Consider the following 21,906-nt stretch of genomic DNA (forward strand, 5'->3'; position numbering starts at 1 on the left):
TCTGTACGCCGATGGGTCGCCTGGTGGCTTCCCGGGCTTCGGCAACAGCACCAATTTCTGCCTTTTCCATCTATCGGGGAAAGGCATCTCTGCATAGCTAGCCTGAACATGTTCGGGTTCGCTATGATCGCCGCCTTGAGTGCGTTGTTTGGAACTCCATCCGGCCTTGGAGCTTTGTTCATTGCTAGGGATTTAGCCACTGCGAGTAGTTCTTCATTCGTCACTGGAGCCACCATTTCGGCCGTGCCCGCACTGTCTCGTAGTGCAGGTGGCCAGGGGCTTGTGGCTCGAGACGGGAAGAGTACTTCGATAATCGTTGCCAACCGGTCCGGAGACCGTTCTGGGGGTGAAGAGCCCCCTTTGGTCTTGGCCATCACAATCCTGTAGGCGTCACCCCACGGATTCGCGTTGGCACTCTCACACAGGTTTTCGAAAAACGCTCTCTTGCTGCTTTTAATAGGCCAATTTCGCAGCTCGAAACACTTCACGGCGGTTCTCTCTTGCATCCTCGGTGCGAGCTCTTTGCATCCTACGTCTAGCTCTGAGGCAGGCTGACCGTAGAGCTGCAATTTAGGCACTCCACCAGTATACCGGGCAGGGCCGCGGTGAAAGCTTCGCTGTCGAAGTGATTGGACTTCTACCCGCGTACCTGACAGGGATCTCCCGCCCTCGGATGCTGCACACCATAGTTGATCCTAAAGCGGATTGCTAAGTGATCGCTATGGGTGTAGCCTTCGTCTACCCTTCATTCCATGCCTAGAGCCAGACTCGGGCTAGCAAATGTTACGTCAATCCACGCCTCCACCCCGTTTCTACGGAATGTACTGGCGGAGCCATTATTAGCTAGCACAGTATCGAGTTTCGCAAGCGCCTCCATTAGCGCTTGACCCCTGCTATTTGTGCAGCGGCTGCCCCACTCCACTGCCCAAGCGTTAAAGTCTCCCGCTATGACTACCGGTTTCCGGCCCACTAGGTCTGACGAGAGCCTGTCGATCATCTGGTTGAACTGTTCTATTGGCCACCTTGGTGGAGCGTAGCAGCTGCAATAGAACACACCATTGATCTTGGCAATCGCAACACCCTCGGCGGAGGACTGTATTACCTCTTGACCCGGGAACCGTCCCGTTGTACAGATTGCCACCATTCCAGACCCGTCTGACACCCAATTGCCGTTGCAGGCAGGGATGTTGTACGGGTCTGATAGGAGGGCGACATCTGTCCTCGACTCCGAGACCGACTGCCACAGCAGCTGTTGGGCTGCTGCACAATGGTTAAGATTTAGCTGTGTGACGTTCACGGCTTCTTCTTATTTACCTCACCGAAGGGACACGAAGGTCCGCCCATAGCATGTTTATGAGCTTGCTTCTTAGCGGGGCAGATAAGGCACTTGTGCGCCTTAGTGCAACCCCGCTCGTTATGCCCCTCCTCGCCGCAGCGACGACATAGTTTACTCCTGTCTATGCCCTTGCACTCGTAGGATTTGTGACCGGACTCAAGGCACCGATAGCACCTATCCAGCGGCTGGGGTATGCTAATTGGGCATACCGACCAGCCGATCTTCAGCTTACCTTTCTCGGTTACCTTTTTGGCATCCGCCATCAGTAGTCTGAGGTAGGCTACTTGGGTGCCAGAGGGTCCCTCTCTAAAACGCACAGAGGCCTGCTCGATTGTCACGTCGCATTGCTCCTTAACTGCTGCGATGACATCTTCTGCGGTCGTGAACTCGTCCAGATGATTGAACTGGAGAGTCATTTCCGCCCCTAGCGACCTAACCTGGGCGCCTCGCTTCAGCACCAGACGCATTTCTCCCGTGTTGGTGCGTTTAACACTACGCACATCTTGCCCAAGGGCCGAGAGACTTTCGGCCGCCTTCATCGACTTTTGGACGTCGGCGTATTTGTCCTTGTCGGTTTTTAACCACAAGACCTCGCCTCTGTCCTTGGCCTTCTTCGCGGGCCGCGGTACCTCCGGTGTCGGTGCCGGCTTCTTCTTGGTGACCAGCGTCCAGGGGTTTACGCCCCCCTGCCCCGGTCGCGCCGGGTTGCTGGTACCAACGCTCTGCCCAGCGTTCGCTTACCTCGACCAAACGGCGTCTGGCCTTAACGGTTGCACACCGTGTGGTGTCGGTTTTTGCACCCTCGCCTGGCGACTTCCTAGGGCGCTTCGCGTTCGGCGCCGTCTTACGATTGCCCTTGCCTTTTCCCTTCGAGGGGAACTCGGCCGCCGCTCCGAGCGACATGGCTGCTCCATAGAAGGTGAAGGTCATTGTCTGAGTGCCTGTATCGACCTTCTCTCTTCCCTCCCTCTTGGAGGCCACTGTCTGGGTTTCTCTGTCGGACTTCTCCCGACACTCCACCCTCTTGGCATAAGCCTGCTGTTCCTGTCTTGCGACACGAACAGTTTTCCGGAGCACCAGGAGGCTCTGCTTCAACTCCTTGCTTATGTTTTGCTTTGCGCTTGTGAACTCGATTATTGAATCGAGCTGCTCCACCACTTTGCGCATCGCGGATAGTGGCCCGTCCAGTGCGTTGGTAGGGCTATTTCCTACCACTACTGGGGGGTCACTGGTGCTATCAGATGCAGCACTCGTCGCTCCACTACTCTCACCACGGGGGGGAGACCTCGCCAAACCACCTCTAGCAAAGCCAGACCTCCGCATTAACGTGGTAAGGGACGTTTACTGTGGGGGTTGCCCAGGTACCCCACAGGCTCCGTTAACGATCGAGCATCTTTTTCATCCCCTCGATCACTCATCCCTCGGTACGGGTCGCTTCACGCCTTGGAATTGGGGTTATGACCTATCTTGCTTTACGTGGTGACCGTGGCCCAGGTCATCACAACCCGTATGTAGGTATAGCGAGAGATGAAGTGATTTTATATGCGGCCCCAACTGCGAAATTGCAAGCGATGCTAACGTTATTTGTAAGTGATTGTCGCTTGCAATTATTGCAAGTTATTTTTGTTTTGGGTGCTGTTTAGTTAGATCACGTGATAAATCGATGAGTTAAATAGCTTATTATTGGTCCGGAAGTAAACACTCTAGGGACCGGTTGTATTAGATGGATATAATTTGCCATCGGAGAAATATTTAAATCGACTTCCATTGAGTCTGAGACGATGTCGGTAATCTGAGATGCCTTCCCATTTACCAACACTAGCATGCGGACATAACTGCCCGCGAAATGAAGATTTTTTCGGAGGGAACGGAAACGATGCATTAACGGAATACAAAAGAACGGAGTAATTGCAGTGTATGCTGTGGAACATTTGTAGTATCAGTAATCACATTTTCGCTGAGCCGTCGGTCAGAAGAATGTTTCCAGATAGCCATCGGGAATTCTCATTTTCATTTACATACACGATGTCTGAACTTTCGTCACTATTGATAAAAATCACTCTGAATCTTACTACCCACCTGGGAAAAAAGTGTTACGCTGACCCTGACGATGACCCTTGATTCCATCTATACTAGAACTGAAAAATTTCCAAAGGATGTAAAGGAAATTTCAACAATCGAAATTGTGTTTTTGATGCCAAATGTCTTTAAAGTGCATGAAACATCGAGATTTAATGTAATACTGAAAAAGAATTGACGAAAATGAACTTTCTTGGACTTAGTAAACAGCCTTTCTCAAATAGAAAGATTATGCTATCACTCTGAAAGTCGATAATCAATTTTATATTACTTAGATATTTTCTGAAATTAACTAGATGCGAAGCTAATAGTGTGCAGTGAGGGGTCACTTCTCATATTTTTGCACCGCCTCCTCTCCTATTACCCTCAGACACACCCCTCTACATTATAGGGGGAGCTGGGGTAAAATACATTATCTTGGGAAATATCATAGCTTAGCTATAGAAAATTAATCGGAAGAATTTATTCAATAATGCGTCATATTAGGGGAGATTGAGGACACTTGATCCTTGGAGATTTTTGATTCCCTTGCCATATCTCATAATCTAAACACAAAAAGTTATCACAATGTAAAAAGAAAATTAAATATTTGGTCGTTTATGTTGTTTAAAAACAAATCTAATGTATTAGATTTGGTTTGGAAAAGTTAAATAATATTTTAGAAAATGTGTGCTTAAATCCATTTCGAAGATCTTTTTACAAATTTTCTGAACGATTGTATGAGATCGTCGAACTAATTATATATGAATATTTTATAATACGATCACTTTCTAAGGGCTTTTTTCTAGAAAAAACATTTTTCGAGTAAAAAGTTTCACATCACATACAAAAATATTTAAATTTTATTCACCTCATCAAAGATACCTGTTTGATCCCCGTAACACAGGATACTCTTAATCCCTACCATTAGCTCTCTCAAACACTTTAGAAATGTATGAAAATAGAAAAATATCATTTTCATAAAGTACCTGGCACTATTAATTGATCTAAAATGTTTTTTCCTTGAATAAATAATGGTATAATTGCAGTTGAACAGATTTACTGCGAATAATTGTCTTGACCTTCTACTGCAGTTTAGTTTGTCGCGCATATAAAAAGGTTAATATTATTTAATTTGTCAGGATAGGTGATTAGCTGAACTTCCGTGTCTATTAGTCTTAGTATGCTTTGCTTCTTTGATTCTAGTAGGTGGGGGATCAAATTATCACAGTTTTTACAAAAATCTCGTTTTGACATGATTTTCAAAACTGTTCCTATTACTGACAGGACATAGTATTCGGATTTACACATTATTCATAGCTCTTACAATTAGAATTAACTACAAGATGGCCAATTTTGCAATTGAAATTTTTCTTTCATTGAAAAGTTACAAATAAAACAAAAGTGGGATCAAGCGTACCCCTCCCCTACAGTTTCAATATAACCAATAGTCAAAAAATTGCATTATATGCAAATCACGTAGGTTCGATTCCCAAAATTTTTCTAACGAAAAAAGAGGTGAATGAGTAGAAAATCTAAATCTAAATTTAAACAAAAATCATTTGTCAAAATATGTCAGGTAGAGTGAAAACGCAAATATGCTATATGACTAAACTAGAAGCCTAAAAACTGTAGATTATTTTGGTAACAGCTTGCACAGAGCGTTGGTCAGTATTCGAAAAGCACCAGCTGGTCGAAGCATAGGAAAAAGCTGCACATCCACGGCAGCGAAACGGTTCGTCCTTTTGCTTTACATCCAATACTACTAGAATGGAGGGGAAATTCCCATACATGCATAAATATTTCGGAGGCAGCATTTTTCGTCTGCTTTCTTTTCCGGAACAAAACCGGAAACTTTTAAGAATTCTGAAATTTGTGATCATTCTTTTTCGTCAAGATTTGTCCAACTCTCAAACAGGTTTTTTGGTCCTTGCAAGAGTGCTTCGGCACTTCTTCGACGATGGTCAGTTGCCAGGATGAATCTATAGAGTGTAACACGGATCTTTTTTCGTTATTTAGTTGTGTTTTGTAATATGTTTTGTCGGTTTTCCAAAATTTTAATTTCCACGTTATGCAAATGCCATTGTTAGGTTATGTTTTAGTTGATAGTAATTGAACGCTGTTTCTCAAGTGCACCTTCTTTGGATCAGTGTAATCGCAATAATCGAATGGAGTCGAACGGTCGTTTGAATATTTTTGGCGCGACAAACTGCGGCGGCAGTTCCACATTACGGAAAGCTCTGTCTGTCGAAGCACCCACACACACGGATAAAAACCGGCCTGATTCGTCATCGTCGTCGTTGTTCGGTGAAAATGTGTTGGAAAATTTCACTTTGCAAACAAACTTTCACCGACAGCAACAGCGCAACAAACGGAAGCGCAAAGAATCGTCTTTTTCTTCCTGTTCGTCATCCTCGTCGGCGTCGTTGTTGTCCTTGGTGCCGAACTCGGAACGAACACTAGCGGGTGCGGACGTGGTGGTCGCTGCGGAGCGTGGTGCTGTTAGCGTTGGGGAGGAAAATTCGTTTGTTGGGGGTGGTAGTGCGAAAGAACAAAATACATGGCAGACAAGTGAAAAATTGTTGAAAACAGCTGATTTGAATGAATCTTCCTCGTGTGGGAGCCGGGCACAGGGCACCAACAACAACAGGTCGGCGAGGCAGCAGGACGAGCCGGATTCGCCACAACGGAAACGACCCAAATACGACTACACACGTGATCAGATGTTTGAAGTAAATAGACTTTTATTATTCTGTTCAAGTGCTTTCGCAGTTTTGCTTTCGCTTTTTGCGCCGGCCGTCGTATTTTAGTTGTTTTTTTGTTGTTGGCCGGCGTATTTTATGTTCAATGTACATATGCAATGCACTGCTTTCTGTGATGACGAAATTGAATTCGTGAAGATGTGTACATATAGTTATTTTTTCTGTTCTATCGCGTTTCGCAGATTTTTCAACCGTGGGTGATTCAAACGTACGGAGACCGCGCAAAAACTAAAACCATTACACTCAAGAAACAGGCGAGGATTATCAAGGCTCTTAAGGGGCTTGAAATGAACAACCCAGACAGTTCTAAGTTTAGATTCTGGGTCAAGACTAAAGGTAATGTTTATGTTTCAGCGTCATTCTATAATTTTTTGTTGCTTATGGACTGCATTTTGTTTCGATTGCCACACATCTGTAGAATAATCTCATAAAGAATTTTTGCTAGTAACTGAATTTAGGAAAGGCAAATCCTAAACTAATAAAACAATTGTTGGGCGTATATAGAATCCTTCTTGGTCGGGTCGTTCAAATGACGGCTGATGTATGAGACCATCGCCCTTCCTCTTTCTTATGAGTCCAAGTACTAATTAAGTTTGAGCGTTATCCTCTGAATTTATTAGGGCAGCTCTATATTTATACCGCATATATATTTATATTAGATAGAGTATAGACCAAGTACACTTGAGACAGGACGATTTTAAAGATTTACAAATTCAAAATTTGGCTTATTTACATTGTTTTTATATGTGAATATATGTTTTAGTAGTTTTTATAATATCTAGACCTATGTGCCGGTTTTGGTAACTGACCATAGAATTTTACTTAATTTAACCTGCGTTGTTATGAGCCGCTCTCAATTGAGTCAGTGGCATATTACGATCACAGTTTTAATATTGCTGGTAACTATTTTTTCAATGACACTACGATCATGTAATTTCATATTCCAAGCACGTAGCCAGAAAAAAAAAATCCAAGAGTTTTGATATAAAATACTGGTTTTCAAAACATCTTCCGGAAACAAAGTTTCTATATACACTGAAATCTTTTATGCGACTTTTTTTGCTGATTTCAAAAGTATTGCGGTTTTCTATGTAGTTCCATCTTTCAATAAATTTATCTGTTTCTAGCTGTTTGAATGCGACAGAGCTTTTACTCCAAAGCTATACAACAAGACAGGAATACTGGGAAGAGAGTAAGGTTAGCTGTGCCTTGGTTGTACTATTTCCATGCTGGTAGCAGACTGCTTTTGGGGGAAAAAGTTTCAACAGAATGAAATAGAACTTTGCCAAAAAAAATCCAGCAGATAAAAATAATTATAACATTTTTTTGTTAATACCCAGTGTTCCTAAAATAACGAGCAACTAAGCATGAGAACAATCATTTATCCTGCGGCAGCTGCTAACTACAAAGTAGTCCAAAGTATGCACACTGATAACCATGAATAGGAATCAGTAATCAGAATATATTGACTTAAATGACACGTTCCCCGTATGTAATCGGGGATTTGTGCCTTGCCGTGTGTTTTCATCATTTCCTGAGCGAAAGGAAAGGAGAAGGAGATGTGGAGAAGTAGAATTAAAAGGGTGAGAAAAATAACAGCACAAAAACAAAAACAAACAGCAGGTAAGCTAATCTCACAATTAGGTCAACTCGCCTGCGAGTAAGACTAAAGCTCACTACCGCATTGGATAAGAAACTTCAGTATGTCTGAGTTTCAGTCGTTCAAAAATGGTGTCGTCTTTGTAAGAAAGTTCGAAAATTCGAAATCGCAATTGCGCAATTGTGGACAGTTGTAAATTAACTGATAAAAGGTTCCGTAGTCGGATTCACAAAGATCACATGAAAAAGACTCAGCGCGCAGAATAGTTGCCATGTGATAATTGAGTTTGCAGTCGCTGGTTAAAGCCCTGGTCAACATTCCACAGTGGAGCGTCGAAAAATGTAGGAGATTTTTCGAAATCACTGGGCACGGTTATTCTAGAAACGTCTTTGTTTGGCGACACGTTTGTAGATTTATCCAATAATTGCGGTGCTCGTACGAAGACCAGGACCGTATTTTTTCCCTTATCCAACTTGTCGAAATTGGCAGCGTGGATTCAGGACCAACGAAGTCAATCGCTGAACCTGCCCTGGCCAATTTGTCAGCCCATTCATTTCCAGTAATACCGGAATGTTCGGGCACCCAGACAAGGTAGTTAGTGTTGATAATGCTTAGTTCTTCGATTTGGGTTCGGCACGCGATCACTAGCTTGGACCGTGATTTGTCTGAGCTAAGGGCCCTGATTGCAGCCTGACTATCGAAGCAGAAGTTTATAACTTGCCGGACAAACTCAGTTGAAGTCTATTGTACCCCGCACATAATTTCAAAGATTTCTGCTTGGAATACAGTACAGTATCTACCTAATGAGTTCGATTGTTCCAATTTCATTTCACGACAGTAGACACCAGTACCAGCACGTCCTTCCATGAGAGAACCGTCAGTGTAACAGACCACTTGCGTTTGTTGTTGTCTTTCCATATAGCCAAACAACCACTCCGCTCGAGAGGGAATCTTCACATGGAATGTCCTGTAAGGAAAACTACATGTGAGTGTAATATCGCTGGGAGTAAGAATAACCTCACCCCATGTAACCATTTGTGACCACAATCGCGTATGACTGGTAGCAAGATCAACGTGGTTACTGTTCCAAAGCCCAATAACTTTCAGTCTGTATGCACATGGTAGTGCTTCTTGTTCGAGATGTATGTGAAATGGTTTGATATTTACAAGTGCCTCAAGAGCAGCATTTGGAGTTGTGCTGAAAGCACCAGTCAATGCTATGAGCGCAATTCTGTGCAGATGGTTTAGCTTTGACTGGACTGTTATCACCTCTCCCCGCTTCCACCACACGAAGTATGACGAAGTGGACAAGCTTCTTCGTAGGATGCTACTATGAATCAGTTTGTCGTATCCACGATGTCATATAAGTTGTCTAGTTGACTAATTGTTGAAAAATATCCATGAAATTTAGTCGCCAAGTTTTCCAGAAAGAGGTCCCAGTTTGTAGATTTAGGATCACGATATGTTACCACATTGAAGGTGACATCAAAATGATCGTAGAATATATATTTATGATCGGATAGAGACGGTTCAGTTTCATTCGGAACCTGCCAATTTCCCAGCTCATGCAAAATTATATCAGAGCAAAGCATTATGTCTAACACCTCCTCCCTCCCAGACCTCGCAAAAGTTGGTCGGTTTCCCACATTCAGTACAATACAATTTCTCACATACAGGTTTGTACCTGATATGATACAACGCTTTTAAAATCGTTAGAACGAGATTATGCGTTAGATATGCTGAACAATATATGTATTTTTTTGTCTACGTTACCGACAGCCAGAGTAGCAGTGACAATACAGATATCACGAGTTGTGAGCTCCGATATGAGACACGTGTCAATAGCTTTATTTGCAAGAATTCGAGCACGAGGCATTTCACGTGGGTTAGTCATGCCAATCTTGTTGTAAGCAATGAAGGCAGTATTAAGTAACTTTCCGAAATAGAAGTTTCCTTTATGGAAATACGGTTCTTGGACCAATGCTATGGAAGCTTTACCTTCCTGCATGAGTCGAGATAAATTCATAGTTGCTGTACGTTTATGCTGGAGATTGATTTGTGCTATTCTAACCATTGTTGACTAGAGAACTGTACATTTCATTTCCAACATAAATTGCACAACAACTACAGGACACGAAGCAAGCTGGGATGTTAACGCATATAGCGAGCCATATCTGGGTTAAATGGGACACGATCATTTGATTCCCACGATTTGCGAAGAAAATAATGGTCCACTGCAGGGTTGTTAATGCGCTGAATTCAACATTATCGTTTCAAAGCGATATCGTTGAATCGATAATTTTTCCGTTGAATTCAACGGCGTTGATTTTGGCGTTAATTTTATCGTTCATCGTCAACGCACTTCGATGAATGTAAAGTTAACGTTAACGACAATTTTACGTTGATTTCTGTTTTGAGCACTTATAGAATGGTGTTTATGCTATCTAGTATATATATATATATATATATATATATATATATATATATATATATATATATATATATATATATATATATATATATATATATATATATATATATATATATATATATATATATATATATATATATATATATATATATATATATATATATATATATATATATATATATATATATATATATATATATATATATATATATATATATATATATATATATATATATATATATAATACATATTGTTTTCGAATAAATGATTTTTCGTACAGAGTATACCAACCTAACCCTATTTTTAATTTGAAAATTTCTCTACTTCTATTAAAGTCGAAAGGCTGAACCGCCTTAACGCATGGACACACCGGGCCGCAATTATGTTAGATATAAAAAACAAGACTGCTACTTGATTTTCCTTGGTCTACCAGACTATCAAAAGGACCAAACACGTTGTACTCGTGATGTACTCGAAGATTTCTAAAGAAATCTAATTAAATATGCCATATCACCAATGAAATGAATATGGGTGAGGCTTGCAAAACGAAATAATTTTATCAAATAGACCTAAAGTCCTATAAGCCTGGTCTGACATAGTCACGGAACGAAACAAAGGTTTTGCAATCAACATTTTCACAGCAATCAATATAGGTTGAGTACACTTCTGAAGCAGTAGCTTCGTCGCATTTAAACAGATTGTTAAAAATTTTGGTACCGGCATATACTTTATAAATTTATTAATTAACTGCATTAGAAATGAGCAAAACTTTGGATTTCAAATGACGCTTCATATTGAAACCTCTTCCCAAAATAGGCTCTTTGTGAGTAAAGAATTTAAAATAGTATTCAATTCACCCATATTCAATTCATAATCTCAATTTACGTATAAACGACAATAGTTAAGACAAATTATGGGCAACAGTATTTTATATTCGGCTCTGTTTCATACACGATTGGTTTTGAAATAAGTTGTGCCGTTTATATTTATAGATTTGCAAAATATTCACGTTTCACTTTGAAATCAATTTAAAACAAACTTTAAAAAGGAAAAACATTGAAAGTTCTTCCTGCGATTTATGAAAATGTAGGATTATTATTATTTTTTAAGCGTACATAGCTGAGTTCGCTTTATACATCTTCCTTGACTGCATTGAACGTCATTCGAAATATGTAACCTTTTCAGTAGTGCCCAGGAACCGAGTAGATTTAATACTCCTCTAATTTAATGACGTCAACATCAAATTACAAGAAGGCCGCCTTTATTTCGCCGACGACATGAAATTTTTTCGACAAATGCGAGATAAAACCGATGCCAAGTTTCTTCAGAGTGAACTGGAGAGCTTTAGTACGTTGTGTGATCTAAACAGAATGGTTTTAAATCCGAGTAAATGCTCAATCGTTACGTTTACGCGGAAACGCCATCCGATTCAGTTGAACTACCATTTCTTCGACTCGAGTATTCCAAGACACTCTCACATCAAGGATCTCGGAGTCATCATGGATTCGGCACTAACTTTCAAACCACATGCATCACCCATTGTGGATAAGGCATCAAGACAGCTTGGGTTCATTTTCCGAATTGCGTAAAACTTTAGGGATGTATAGTATACATTACATTGTATACTGTTTAAAACCACTCTATTGAGCGCTGGTTCGCTATACACTAGAATATTGTTCTGCTGTTTGGAACCCCTACTACCAAAATGGCGTTGACAGAATCGAGGCCGTCCAACGGCGGTTCATACGCTTTGCACTCCAACATCTTCCTTGGCAAAATAGATTTCAGCTGCCGAGCTACGACCGTTGTCAGTTAATACAGCTCGATACTCTAAGCATCCGGAGTGACCGCTCTCGAGCCCTGTTCGTCTCCGACTTACAGGTCTGCCAAGGTGGATTGCCCTTCAATCCTCGGAAGCCTGGATCTTCAAGCTCGCGTTCGAGCTCTACGCAATAACCAATTATCCAATTAGCCGGACTTCAGCGTGTTTTAACAGTGTGGCGACGGCTTTTGACTTCAACCTGGAATTCGATGAAAGCCAAAATAATGTCTATTCTAAAATGTAATTAGGTTAAGCAACCACCATTGGGGCCAAGTGGCTACAACAAATAAATAAATAAACAAATAACACGGCTCCAACCGATGTATATTCTCAATAGTATGACGCAACTTGCTATTCAGCTGATGAACATGGGGTACGAAGGTTGCATGATAGATTGCCATTGCACGTGGACTTGGAAACATCTACTGATCACCGAGATCACGCGATTTGGATTTTAGGTCTATACCTATGTTATGAATACCCCAACAACTAGCCTCAAAATCTGCGTTTTGGCTTCGCCTCACCAGAAACCGACACTAACTTATTGTCGGAATAGATTAGCGCCGGCTTGACGCAAATCCCTTAAAACTAAAACACACTGTGTTTCAATCGAACTACTGATCAAACGTGCTGTACCGTTCGAGCAGAAGTTCTGTTTATGCCGATGAGACTCAGTGAAGCCGAAATTTGTCTTGGCTTAGCAGGCCTATGCGAAACCACTATGCTATATTTCACTCTAAGGAGGAAAATTTGGTAAAAACCAAAATTTCTCACTAGGGTGAAAATTTGTTGGTAAAAACCAGTCTTTGTACAGGAGGGCACAAATCCTTATTTCATACTTAGTTGCGTTTCGGCATAAACAGAAATTCTGCTCGAATGGGACATCACGTTTGATCAGTCGTTCGATTGAAACACAGTGTGTTTTAGTTTTAAGGGATTTGTGTCAAGCCGGCGCTAATCTATTCCGACGATAAGTTAGTGTCGGTTTCTGATGAGGCGAAGCCGAAACGCAACTAAGTATGAAATAAGGATTTGTGCCCTCCTGTACAAAGACTAGTTTTTACCAACAAATTTTCACCCTAGTGAGAAATTTTTGTTTTTACCAAATTAGTGCTCAAAATCTGAACATCAAATAAAATTTAAAATATACCTTTTTACAGAAATATATCTACATATAAATTTGAACTTCATGTGAATAAATTATACAATTTCTCTGACAAAAAAAATACTTTAAATAGAATTCAACGCGAAAATTTCCAATAACGCTAACGTTGAATTCAACGAAGTGCGTTGACGATGACGATGAAATTAACGTAAAAATCATCGCCGATAATGGCGCTAAATTCATCGTTATCGGCGGTAAAGTTGAATTCAACGTTAACAACCCTGGTCCACTGTATCAGAGATTCGCATAACAACCTAAGGGCAAAACCCAAAATGCTCCGTGCGCGACTGGCATATTTTAGATCCTCCAGTCATCCAGTCCTCGGCACGGAACTGCACCTTGGTTTAGGGTCGCCTACTTTCAGTCGCCTCCTACGACATGGGAGCAGGACCCCAGTGGCTCAATTTTTGGCCGGATACCACACAGCCTCTGGGAAGGTTCGTCTGTACACATCGAAATTTGATAATCGAAACTCAGCAAAACTTCACCGTACTACCATCAGCCGAGAGTCTCAGTAGTCTCAATCTCCCCGACTACATACGGGAAACGTGCCATTTAAGCCAATATATTCTGATTGGTAGTTTTTTACCATGGAATAGGTGGTCTTAGTTGGTTGAAACAACTACTGCCGACACTACACGGCTTATCTAGGCTGCTCGAAGAAAGAAGCTGAAACATCTCCTATAAATGGCCGAAGAGCTGATTAAAATATAATTCTACTTTTCGCTTTCACTTCCCTTAAAATTGACTCCACTCATAGTACAGCGAAGGATAAATGACCTAAAGGGTGTCCTACATCAAATTGCTTCACGGAAAAACGCTGTGGAAAATAATTATTTTCTCTTGAAAATTTGACTAGAAGTAGTTTAGAGTGTAATGGATCGCAAGCGTGTAGTGAAAGCGTTTAAGCGGAATCCCAATGCTTCGGTCAGGGATGTGCTTAAAAAGTAGAAGCTGTCCAAGACATCCGTTCGGAGAGCCAAGGACCGGGAGAGACTGCATACGTACAATGGGCAGAAGGTTCCAAATCGTGACGAATGGTAAAATACGGTGGAAAAGTAACGGGCCGGGAAACTGTACATCTGGATGTACAGATGCCGACGAAGTCTCATTATCTCGTCATGACCCGATCAGAATAAAATAACAAGATTAAAACAGAATGCAATTGTCGTAACATACTGTGTTATAAATTTGGTCTGGTTAGTAGTTAAAATAACAGAAAATTATAATAAGTTACAGAGCGAAATATAGTTTTGAAATATTTTTGTTATGTGTTTCTGATCGGGGAATGATGAGACTTACGTCAAGGCGGACTTCCGGCAGTTTTCGGGGTTACTGTTCTTCACCGCCCAGCATTAGTTTGACGTTCCGACAGCAGAAACTTTCAAAGTTTGCCAATAAATATATGATTTGGCAAGCTATCTGCTCATGTGACAAAGGGAGTGTACCATTCGTGACTACCGGTACTGTAATCCTCCCCCCAACACACCGAAACTAAGACCTTTTCAAAAAATACTGGGCAATTATAAAGCAAGCACTACGGAAGAATCCCAAGGAGGTCAAATTCTCATGAAGAAAAGGTGGGTTTACGTACAGAAGAAGCTGCAGCCAGATGTTGTACAGAACCTAATAAGTGGAGTTAAGCATAAGATGTGAGCGTACGGTTATGATATTGCAATTGAATAAAATAAATATACCAAAAGGTTACTAATGGGTTATATTTTATTGTCTGAAGATATGAAAGGATCGATCCGCTAGGTAATTTTCTAAAGATTTTTTTCCGTGATGCATTTTTATGTGGGACATCCTTTACGATATTAGTATTTCGAATGAAATATATGACAATAAGTCAGGGCGATAGTCGCTAATTCCGAGGATAGAGTGGTTGACCAAACTGCTTCCGATGCTATATTTATGAACTGTGGTTTTAAAAGTCATTTCAAATGCCATTGTATAGCATTTTCGTTTTACCTGGTGTTACACCGTCGTAGTGCAAAAAGAGAGACGCAAGTGTAGCACCGACTACACCGAGGTAGTACACTATCGAAAACAAAAATGTAGTTTTTGTGTGGTTTTACACGGATGCAGCGTCAAAAACGAAAATTCAATGAAATTTAAAAAAATCTTTTCTGTACTGCGAATTAGATCTAAAGTGTCAGCAATGAGTGATTTTAGCTTTTTCATTGAAGTAGAGAAACGTATGCAGAACAGAAAAAAATCTTTATCAATATCCTCGTTAGAATCGTGATTAAATGATTGTTTAATTATTTACATAAAAATAATATTCGTTGTGAAAATTTTGTACACGCTACTTTCTCCAAAAGGATGATCAATTTTTAAGTTTCATGTTTATTTTATTGGTCTTTATTTTTTTGCCAACTAAAGTTATCAGCCACAAATAGTGACATTTTACAATTATTTTTCCTTCTTTCAGGTTTTACCACTTCAAAGCCAAAAGATTTTCAAGATATTTTCGTGTTTCAAAAACAAGAGGAAAATGACGGATGTCTACTGTACGCTCCAAACACGACGGTAAAATTCAATTAAAATTGACCTACTGGTTTACAATAATATTCGATTTCAGGAAACCGACACCCAACCGTTCAAAAAAGTTGCAGTTGTGGAAAACTTTTTCAACATCATCTACGGTGTACATGTATCTCTGGGAAGTCGATCGAGTCGTCACGCAGGCCAGAAAAGAACCTATCGAACAGTAAGTTTTGTTGCATTTCGACGAATCTGCATTATCTACAAGAATTAAATTGTTTCACAGTGGAAATACATAGTACAGCCATTCACGTAAAAATCAAAATTATTTAGTGTTTCAGCTCGAAAAGAAATGAGATCATAGAAAAATTAATCTATAGATGATCACGTACTGGTGACTTCAAATTATTTACTTACGTGACGAATGAAAATTTTTAAAGTCACGTAAATAAAAAAAACGAAACGAAATTATTTACTTATACCACCTGTGCATTGATGTGCAAGCTATCAACTAATTATTGTTTTTCCTCCGTCGATTTTTTCCCAGATAACAGAAACGTACGCATTCCTACCTCGGGAAGCGGTAACGAAATTTCTATCACTGTGTGGGCAGTGTTCGAAAGCGATGCGTTCGCAATCTCCTGGCCAACTGGAGCAGACAGTCGACATACATCCACAGCCACCTGCAACTCCTAAGACTGACGAATCATTCGAAAGAGACGGAAAATCTCGTGAATTCTGCAATCAAAGTTCGACACCTCGACTAGCCTTAACTCATAGTGTTACCAATGTTAGTGCAAGTTTTGATAGTTTAGGTGATGACCAAAAGTATGTAAAATTGATGAATTACTGTGAAGTGTCCAACAACGCCAGCGATGGAAGTAATTTAACGTATTATCAGCTGTTGAAAACGTTTTACGATAATGCTAGGAAGAGCACGGAAGGTCGTAAAAAAGTGCCGCCAAAGGAAGTGGTTGATCTTACCGGAACACCAGATTCTGAGACGGCATCGTGCCTTGATTCATCGAATGTGCCCGATAGTGTTTTTGATGAAAGTGCTGTAGTGTGTAGCGAGCGGGGTATCGAAAAAGAATGTGATGTGGGCGATGTACCCGAAGAGGACATCTCACTAGTCGAGTTCCCCTCCAAGGAGCTATTTGCATCCGAGCATTCTGAAGTGCAGGAAAAAGTAAGACTGAACAACAATTTAGGTGATAAACTTGACGCGAGTGACAGTGATAGTGACAGTGATAGTGAAGCCGAACAGAGTGAGAGTAAGCCAATTACATCCACATATTTGGAGCTAACCAGGAGCATGGGTGTTGCGGATGTTGACGCGTTGAATATGGTGAGTACATTTTGTATTGCGATGATTTTTAATATTGCTGGTAAAAAATGCTTCAGTGATGTTTCGAATTTCTATTTATGCAAAGTGATCTGTATTGATAAGAGATAAAAATTAATCGAATAAAGATCAATTTTCCACGCCATTATCCTCTGGGGCGAACCGCGTTAACTAGTTAGCTCACCGTTGATGTGATGTAGAAGTACTGCGTATACCGTATGGTAGTTGTTGTTCAAAAGGAAGGCCATATAAATGAGCTAATAATGGTGAAAATGATTTAATGACAAGAAGAGCGGACTCACCGACAAGCCCCTGGGTGAACGCATTCATTGCGGCGAAAAGGGGATTGTCTAGCTGAACAAACTTTCTAGCCACAAGGTGTACGGCGTACCAGTAGAAAAGTATCGTCCTAAAGTGGGACTAATGGAATTAGTTTGATGTTGTTCCCACTTTTGCAAGTGTGGTTCGTACCCCTTCTCAGAGGAGAACGTTTGCAAGATAGGGTGGGTTTCACCAGTTCACCAGGAATGGAATGGGACGAAATAGAGATTGACAGAGTGATTGTGTTGGGAGAAGCGCGAAACTGGTTCGCTGGTATACACATTGAGGGTAAAGGTAAAGGGTGCACCGTTTTGACGCGTGCCTTATATCCCCGTTGTGGCGTGTGCCATAACACTACAGGACATTTTGGGTGCTTCACAAGAGATTAATATTAACTGTTTAAAAGAATGGTTTTGAAACGCCGTCTTAATTTCAAGCTCGAACTTATAGAACTGCATTGTATACAGTGCAAAACCAGCTCGAAGATACTACATGTTATTATTACGTTGTGGCTGTGTGTATTTAAACAAGCTTTAATGCTCTAGCCAACTGATTGTGTCGGGTGAGCAGTGCATGGATGCAATATCTAATACTTTGACCAATTTATAACCAATTTCGGATGAAGATAGGAGTCAACGATGGAAAGGGCAGTTTGATGGTATCCTGCCTATATACACAGAAACTAAACCCCCTAACGAGCAACTACGTATCTTTGTTCCGGGTGCAGCAGCAATTCAATTCGCTCAAACCGCTGAGTTTCTCCTCCCGTTCTTATGGGGTTGCCAAGTGGGTGGTGGTTTCTTCCTCGTAGGATCATCCTAGGAAATGCACCCAAGACGAAAGGAACACACCGTACCTCTGAGGGAGGCCTACTCCTTGATACCCCTATACATAAACATCAGGCGCAACCGAGCGGTGAGTTTAGAAGGCGTTGGGATGGGAAGATTCTCTGTGTGTAGCCATAGCTCCGGCTGTAGACTGCGACCTTCCTCCTAGCCAGCATACACACCGAACATCAGAGGGGAGAGAGTCCGTAAAATGAACCTAACCCTACTGGGTGGTGGGTGTAGTAGTGTGGAGTGAGCAACTCATTTGGTATAGCCCCCACATTGAGCAGGATACCACCCAACATTATAGGATCCTATATTTAATAAGTATATACTCGGCAACAGCAACCCATCTCGATTTTCGTCCCAATCTCAATTCCTTCAGTATATAGGGGCAGAGACTTCATACTGGATCGGGCTGGCTGTTTAGTTGGCTACCATCAGGCAAAAGCATCTTCTTATACACTCTTCCTTGCTGTGTGTGCGCTCTAAGACGTTACTCATCCCATCCGGTGTCGCCACCCCCGGCTCGGGTTGTCTTGGATCAGCACACAGCTCTGACGATGGTTAGCTTCCGTTGCCACTCTCACTCTCCTACCCATCGGAGCTTCCTGTTCCTCATCCAACTTTTTGGGTAAACCATTCATCTGACTAGGGCCCAACTTTTGGTTAGCTGAGGAAACTCCGGTCTCTCTTATAACTTCTTTTTCCTCGTGCTTGCCTATTCCTTAGAGAAATTTCAACCGAAAAAATACGAAATAATAATTTCGAAGAAAAGCGTTTCCCCTTTCCGTCTGTGAATTTGATGGAATAGCTCTCTTCGTTGCAGTAGCAATTTTGTAAGAGGCGTTACTCTACGATAGATTTGGCTACACGTGGCTGATCCAGCTCATGAGTAGTCTTTCCTTGTGCTATACTATCTGTGTTTATGAAACTATTTCCATAATTGTCAGGTATGGTTTAATGATCGTAAAATATTGTGTTGCTATATCTTGACATACGAGAATTAACATGCTAATGGGCACCGAGATTAGTTTGGTTTTCATTTCTGTTGGAATGGCACGAATTGCATCTATCCTTTTCAGGTTATTCCTGTCAGTATTTATAAAGTTTTAAAAATGATGCCCCATGCATAGAAGGATTTAAATCAGGTGAAGAAGCAGGCTACTCTTCGACGAAAAAAGCCGGTGATCTCGCACCAAGCCTGAAGCAGTATGATGCATTCTTGTATTTTTTTGACGAAGGAAAACAAACATTATCGATGAAATAGTAAATATTCACTGTTGAGTTTTTATCAACTTCAGAACAATATTCACCAAACGTATATTCGATACAAGCCACGGAGCAAAGTATTTTTAAATTTACAAACAACATTTAACGCTTTGCTATCAGGTGTTAAAATAGAGCAATTCCACTAAAGATAATTGAAAATTCTTTGAAATCCGTATTGATCCACGGTGTCTCTGGTAGGACAATATTTTCATGAACAATTCTGTATCGCTGAAATACATATTAATTGAAAATTTAGATCCTTCACTTGGATTCGTAACTAAATTTGAAATGTTCTATTGGGCGGTCTAGAAGATTTTTTTTCAACATTTTTGTGCTCATTTTTGAATTCTAAAAAAAATATCGCACTTTTAGGTGGATGAATAAGTGGATATACACAGTTAAAAAGTCTTGTAACTTTACGTCTGGCAAGATTCACATAAAAGAAACGTCCCAATTCATATAAATTTACATTCAACTACATGTAATAATGTGAGTTGTCCACTTTTTCCTAGTTCATTCAGTCTGAGTTTTACAACAAAAAAATCACAATATTGTATTTCACATAATAAAGCATGTAAAATTCTATTATCAGCAGAAAAATATTTCACTACTAGAGTGACAGGAAAAAAATGACGATTCCTAGTCTCATCAGGAGTACTTGCTCCAAATTTGAAGCAAATCGGACAAGTCTAGCTACCGAATCAACACGCGTGAAGTTTGTATGGGATTTTTCGGAAATATGCGTGGAGAAAACCCACTAGCTCGCATTTGTGTCGCTCATTATTATTATCACAGTAAGTGAAAATAAAAAAGATAATTTAATTGTGTACAACTTTGTAGAAGACTGCTAGTTGATCCGGCTTTTTTAAAAAAAGTTATTAAACTTTTAACGAAGTGATGTCTGAGTCAGTTTTACATGGGGCTAAGCAGTGCATGGTTATGTATCAGTATTCAATTTCCACGAACTAAACATTTTTTGTGAAATAATGGTTAGGTTTAGCTCAATAACATGTTCAGAAGAATTATAGTAGATAATGCGAGTCATGTTTTGGTTAAAACATTTAAGTACCACATGTTACCGCATAGAGGGCGCCAATACTAACTTTTCAACGGAGAGAGATAGAAATTAGGTGTTTTCTACAAAGTTGTAGAACGGGCATCTTGCAGTATTTCGTCCTAACTTCTCGATATTCTATCTCTCTTATATGACAGGTTAGTGTTGGCGCACTGTATGCGGTCGCAGGTGAAACTATTTTTTTAACCAAAACGTAATTCATTTAAACGTACTATTCAGCTAAATTTTACCATTATTTCACAAAATTTATAGTTCGCGGGACTCGAGTACTGATACACAACAATGCATTGCTAGGCCCCATGCAAAACTGACTCAGACATTACCTCGTTAAAAGTTTAATAACTTCTTTTATCAAAGCCAGATTGACTACCAGTCTTCGACAAAATTGTAGACAATTATCTCTCTTATTTTTACTTATAATGATAATACAATGCACATACTGCCACCTAGCGGTCAAAATGCGATGTAGTGGGTTTTCTCCATGTAAATTGTCGAAAAACCGATTCAAAATTTTAATATTTTTGCTCGGGGTTCTCTTGTCTCTGGCAGAACTACATTATCACAAACAAATCAATATCGCTGAAACACTCCCCAAACTGAAGCTTGAATAGAGTAAAGTGGGGTAAAAGTGCGTGTAGGGCAAAAGTGCGCATAGGACTTTTAGAAGCACACAAGCGCTAGAACCTGGCAACTCTGTATGGATTTAGTGTATCATTAAGTCAACTAATCGCACATATAAGCATGAAAGGTTTGAAATTAAGGGGGAAAGAACAATTTTTCGCTGCATTGATGTAATTTTTTGAATTTTGGAAATCATAAATTGGCTGTTTGAATAAATCAGGATCTATAAAACTACAGTACCCTAAAAATCGTGAACATATGGTTCGTTGCGAGATATATTTGATTTGATGAAAAAAATTCAGTAATTTTCGTAAAAATTTAATAAGTTAAAAACTGACGGTGGGGAATCAGGAATCAGAATATATTGGCTCAAATTGCACGTTCCCCGTACAAAAGTGCGCATAGCATATCCGCCCCAATAAAAAGACGCGAATGAAGCTTTTTATATAAAAAATGAACTAATTCTTCCATGATTTAAAGAAGGGACCAGCATCTTCAATAACTGCGAGATCACCGATCAAATTACGACTGATATGAGCGGTTTAGGAACAAAAGCATCAGCATAACTGGTTCCAAGGGAAAATATAGAGTGCCGAAAGCTCAGAGTAATTAAAAAAGAAACAAAGAAATATGAATAGGTAAATAAAGAAATAATTCTTGTAGTGATCCACCCAACTATGACAAATAATGATGTTACAAGTTACAGTTTGATCATGAACGACATTGTCTAAAAGATGAAACATCCAAGTTTTTTCAACTTAATGGAAAACTGTACAACATCAAT

General features: G+C 40.4%; 1 protein-coding gene across 1 annotated transcript; it reads left to right on the forward strand.

Annotated features, from left to right (window-relative positions):
• The first annotated feature begins 5,562 nt into the window (after positions 1-5,562).
• LOC131679882 (uncharacterized) lies at positions 5,563-18,138 on the forward strand. The gene is made up of 6 exons (XM_058960633.1): positions 5,563-6,126; positions 6,339-6,492; positions 15,609-15,706; positions 15,759-15,887; positions 16,209-17,009; positions 17,953-18,138. Exons 1-6 carry the CDS (start codon positions 5,563-5,565, stop codon positions 18,136-18,138), a joined length of 1,932 nt encoding a protein of 643 aa, XP_058816616.1.
• The last annotated feature ends 3,768 nt before the right edge of the window (positions 18,139-21,906 follow it).

This window comes from Topomyia yanbarensis, chromosome 2 (assembly GCF_030247195.1).
Source record: "Topomyia yanbarensis strain Yona2022 chromosome 2, ASM3024719v1, whole genome shotgun sequence".
Classification (NCBI taxonomy): domain Eukaryota; kingdom Metazoa; phylum Arthropoda; class Insecta; order Diptera; family Culicidae; genus Topomyia; species Topomyia yanbarensis.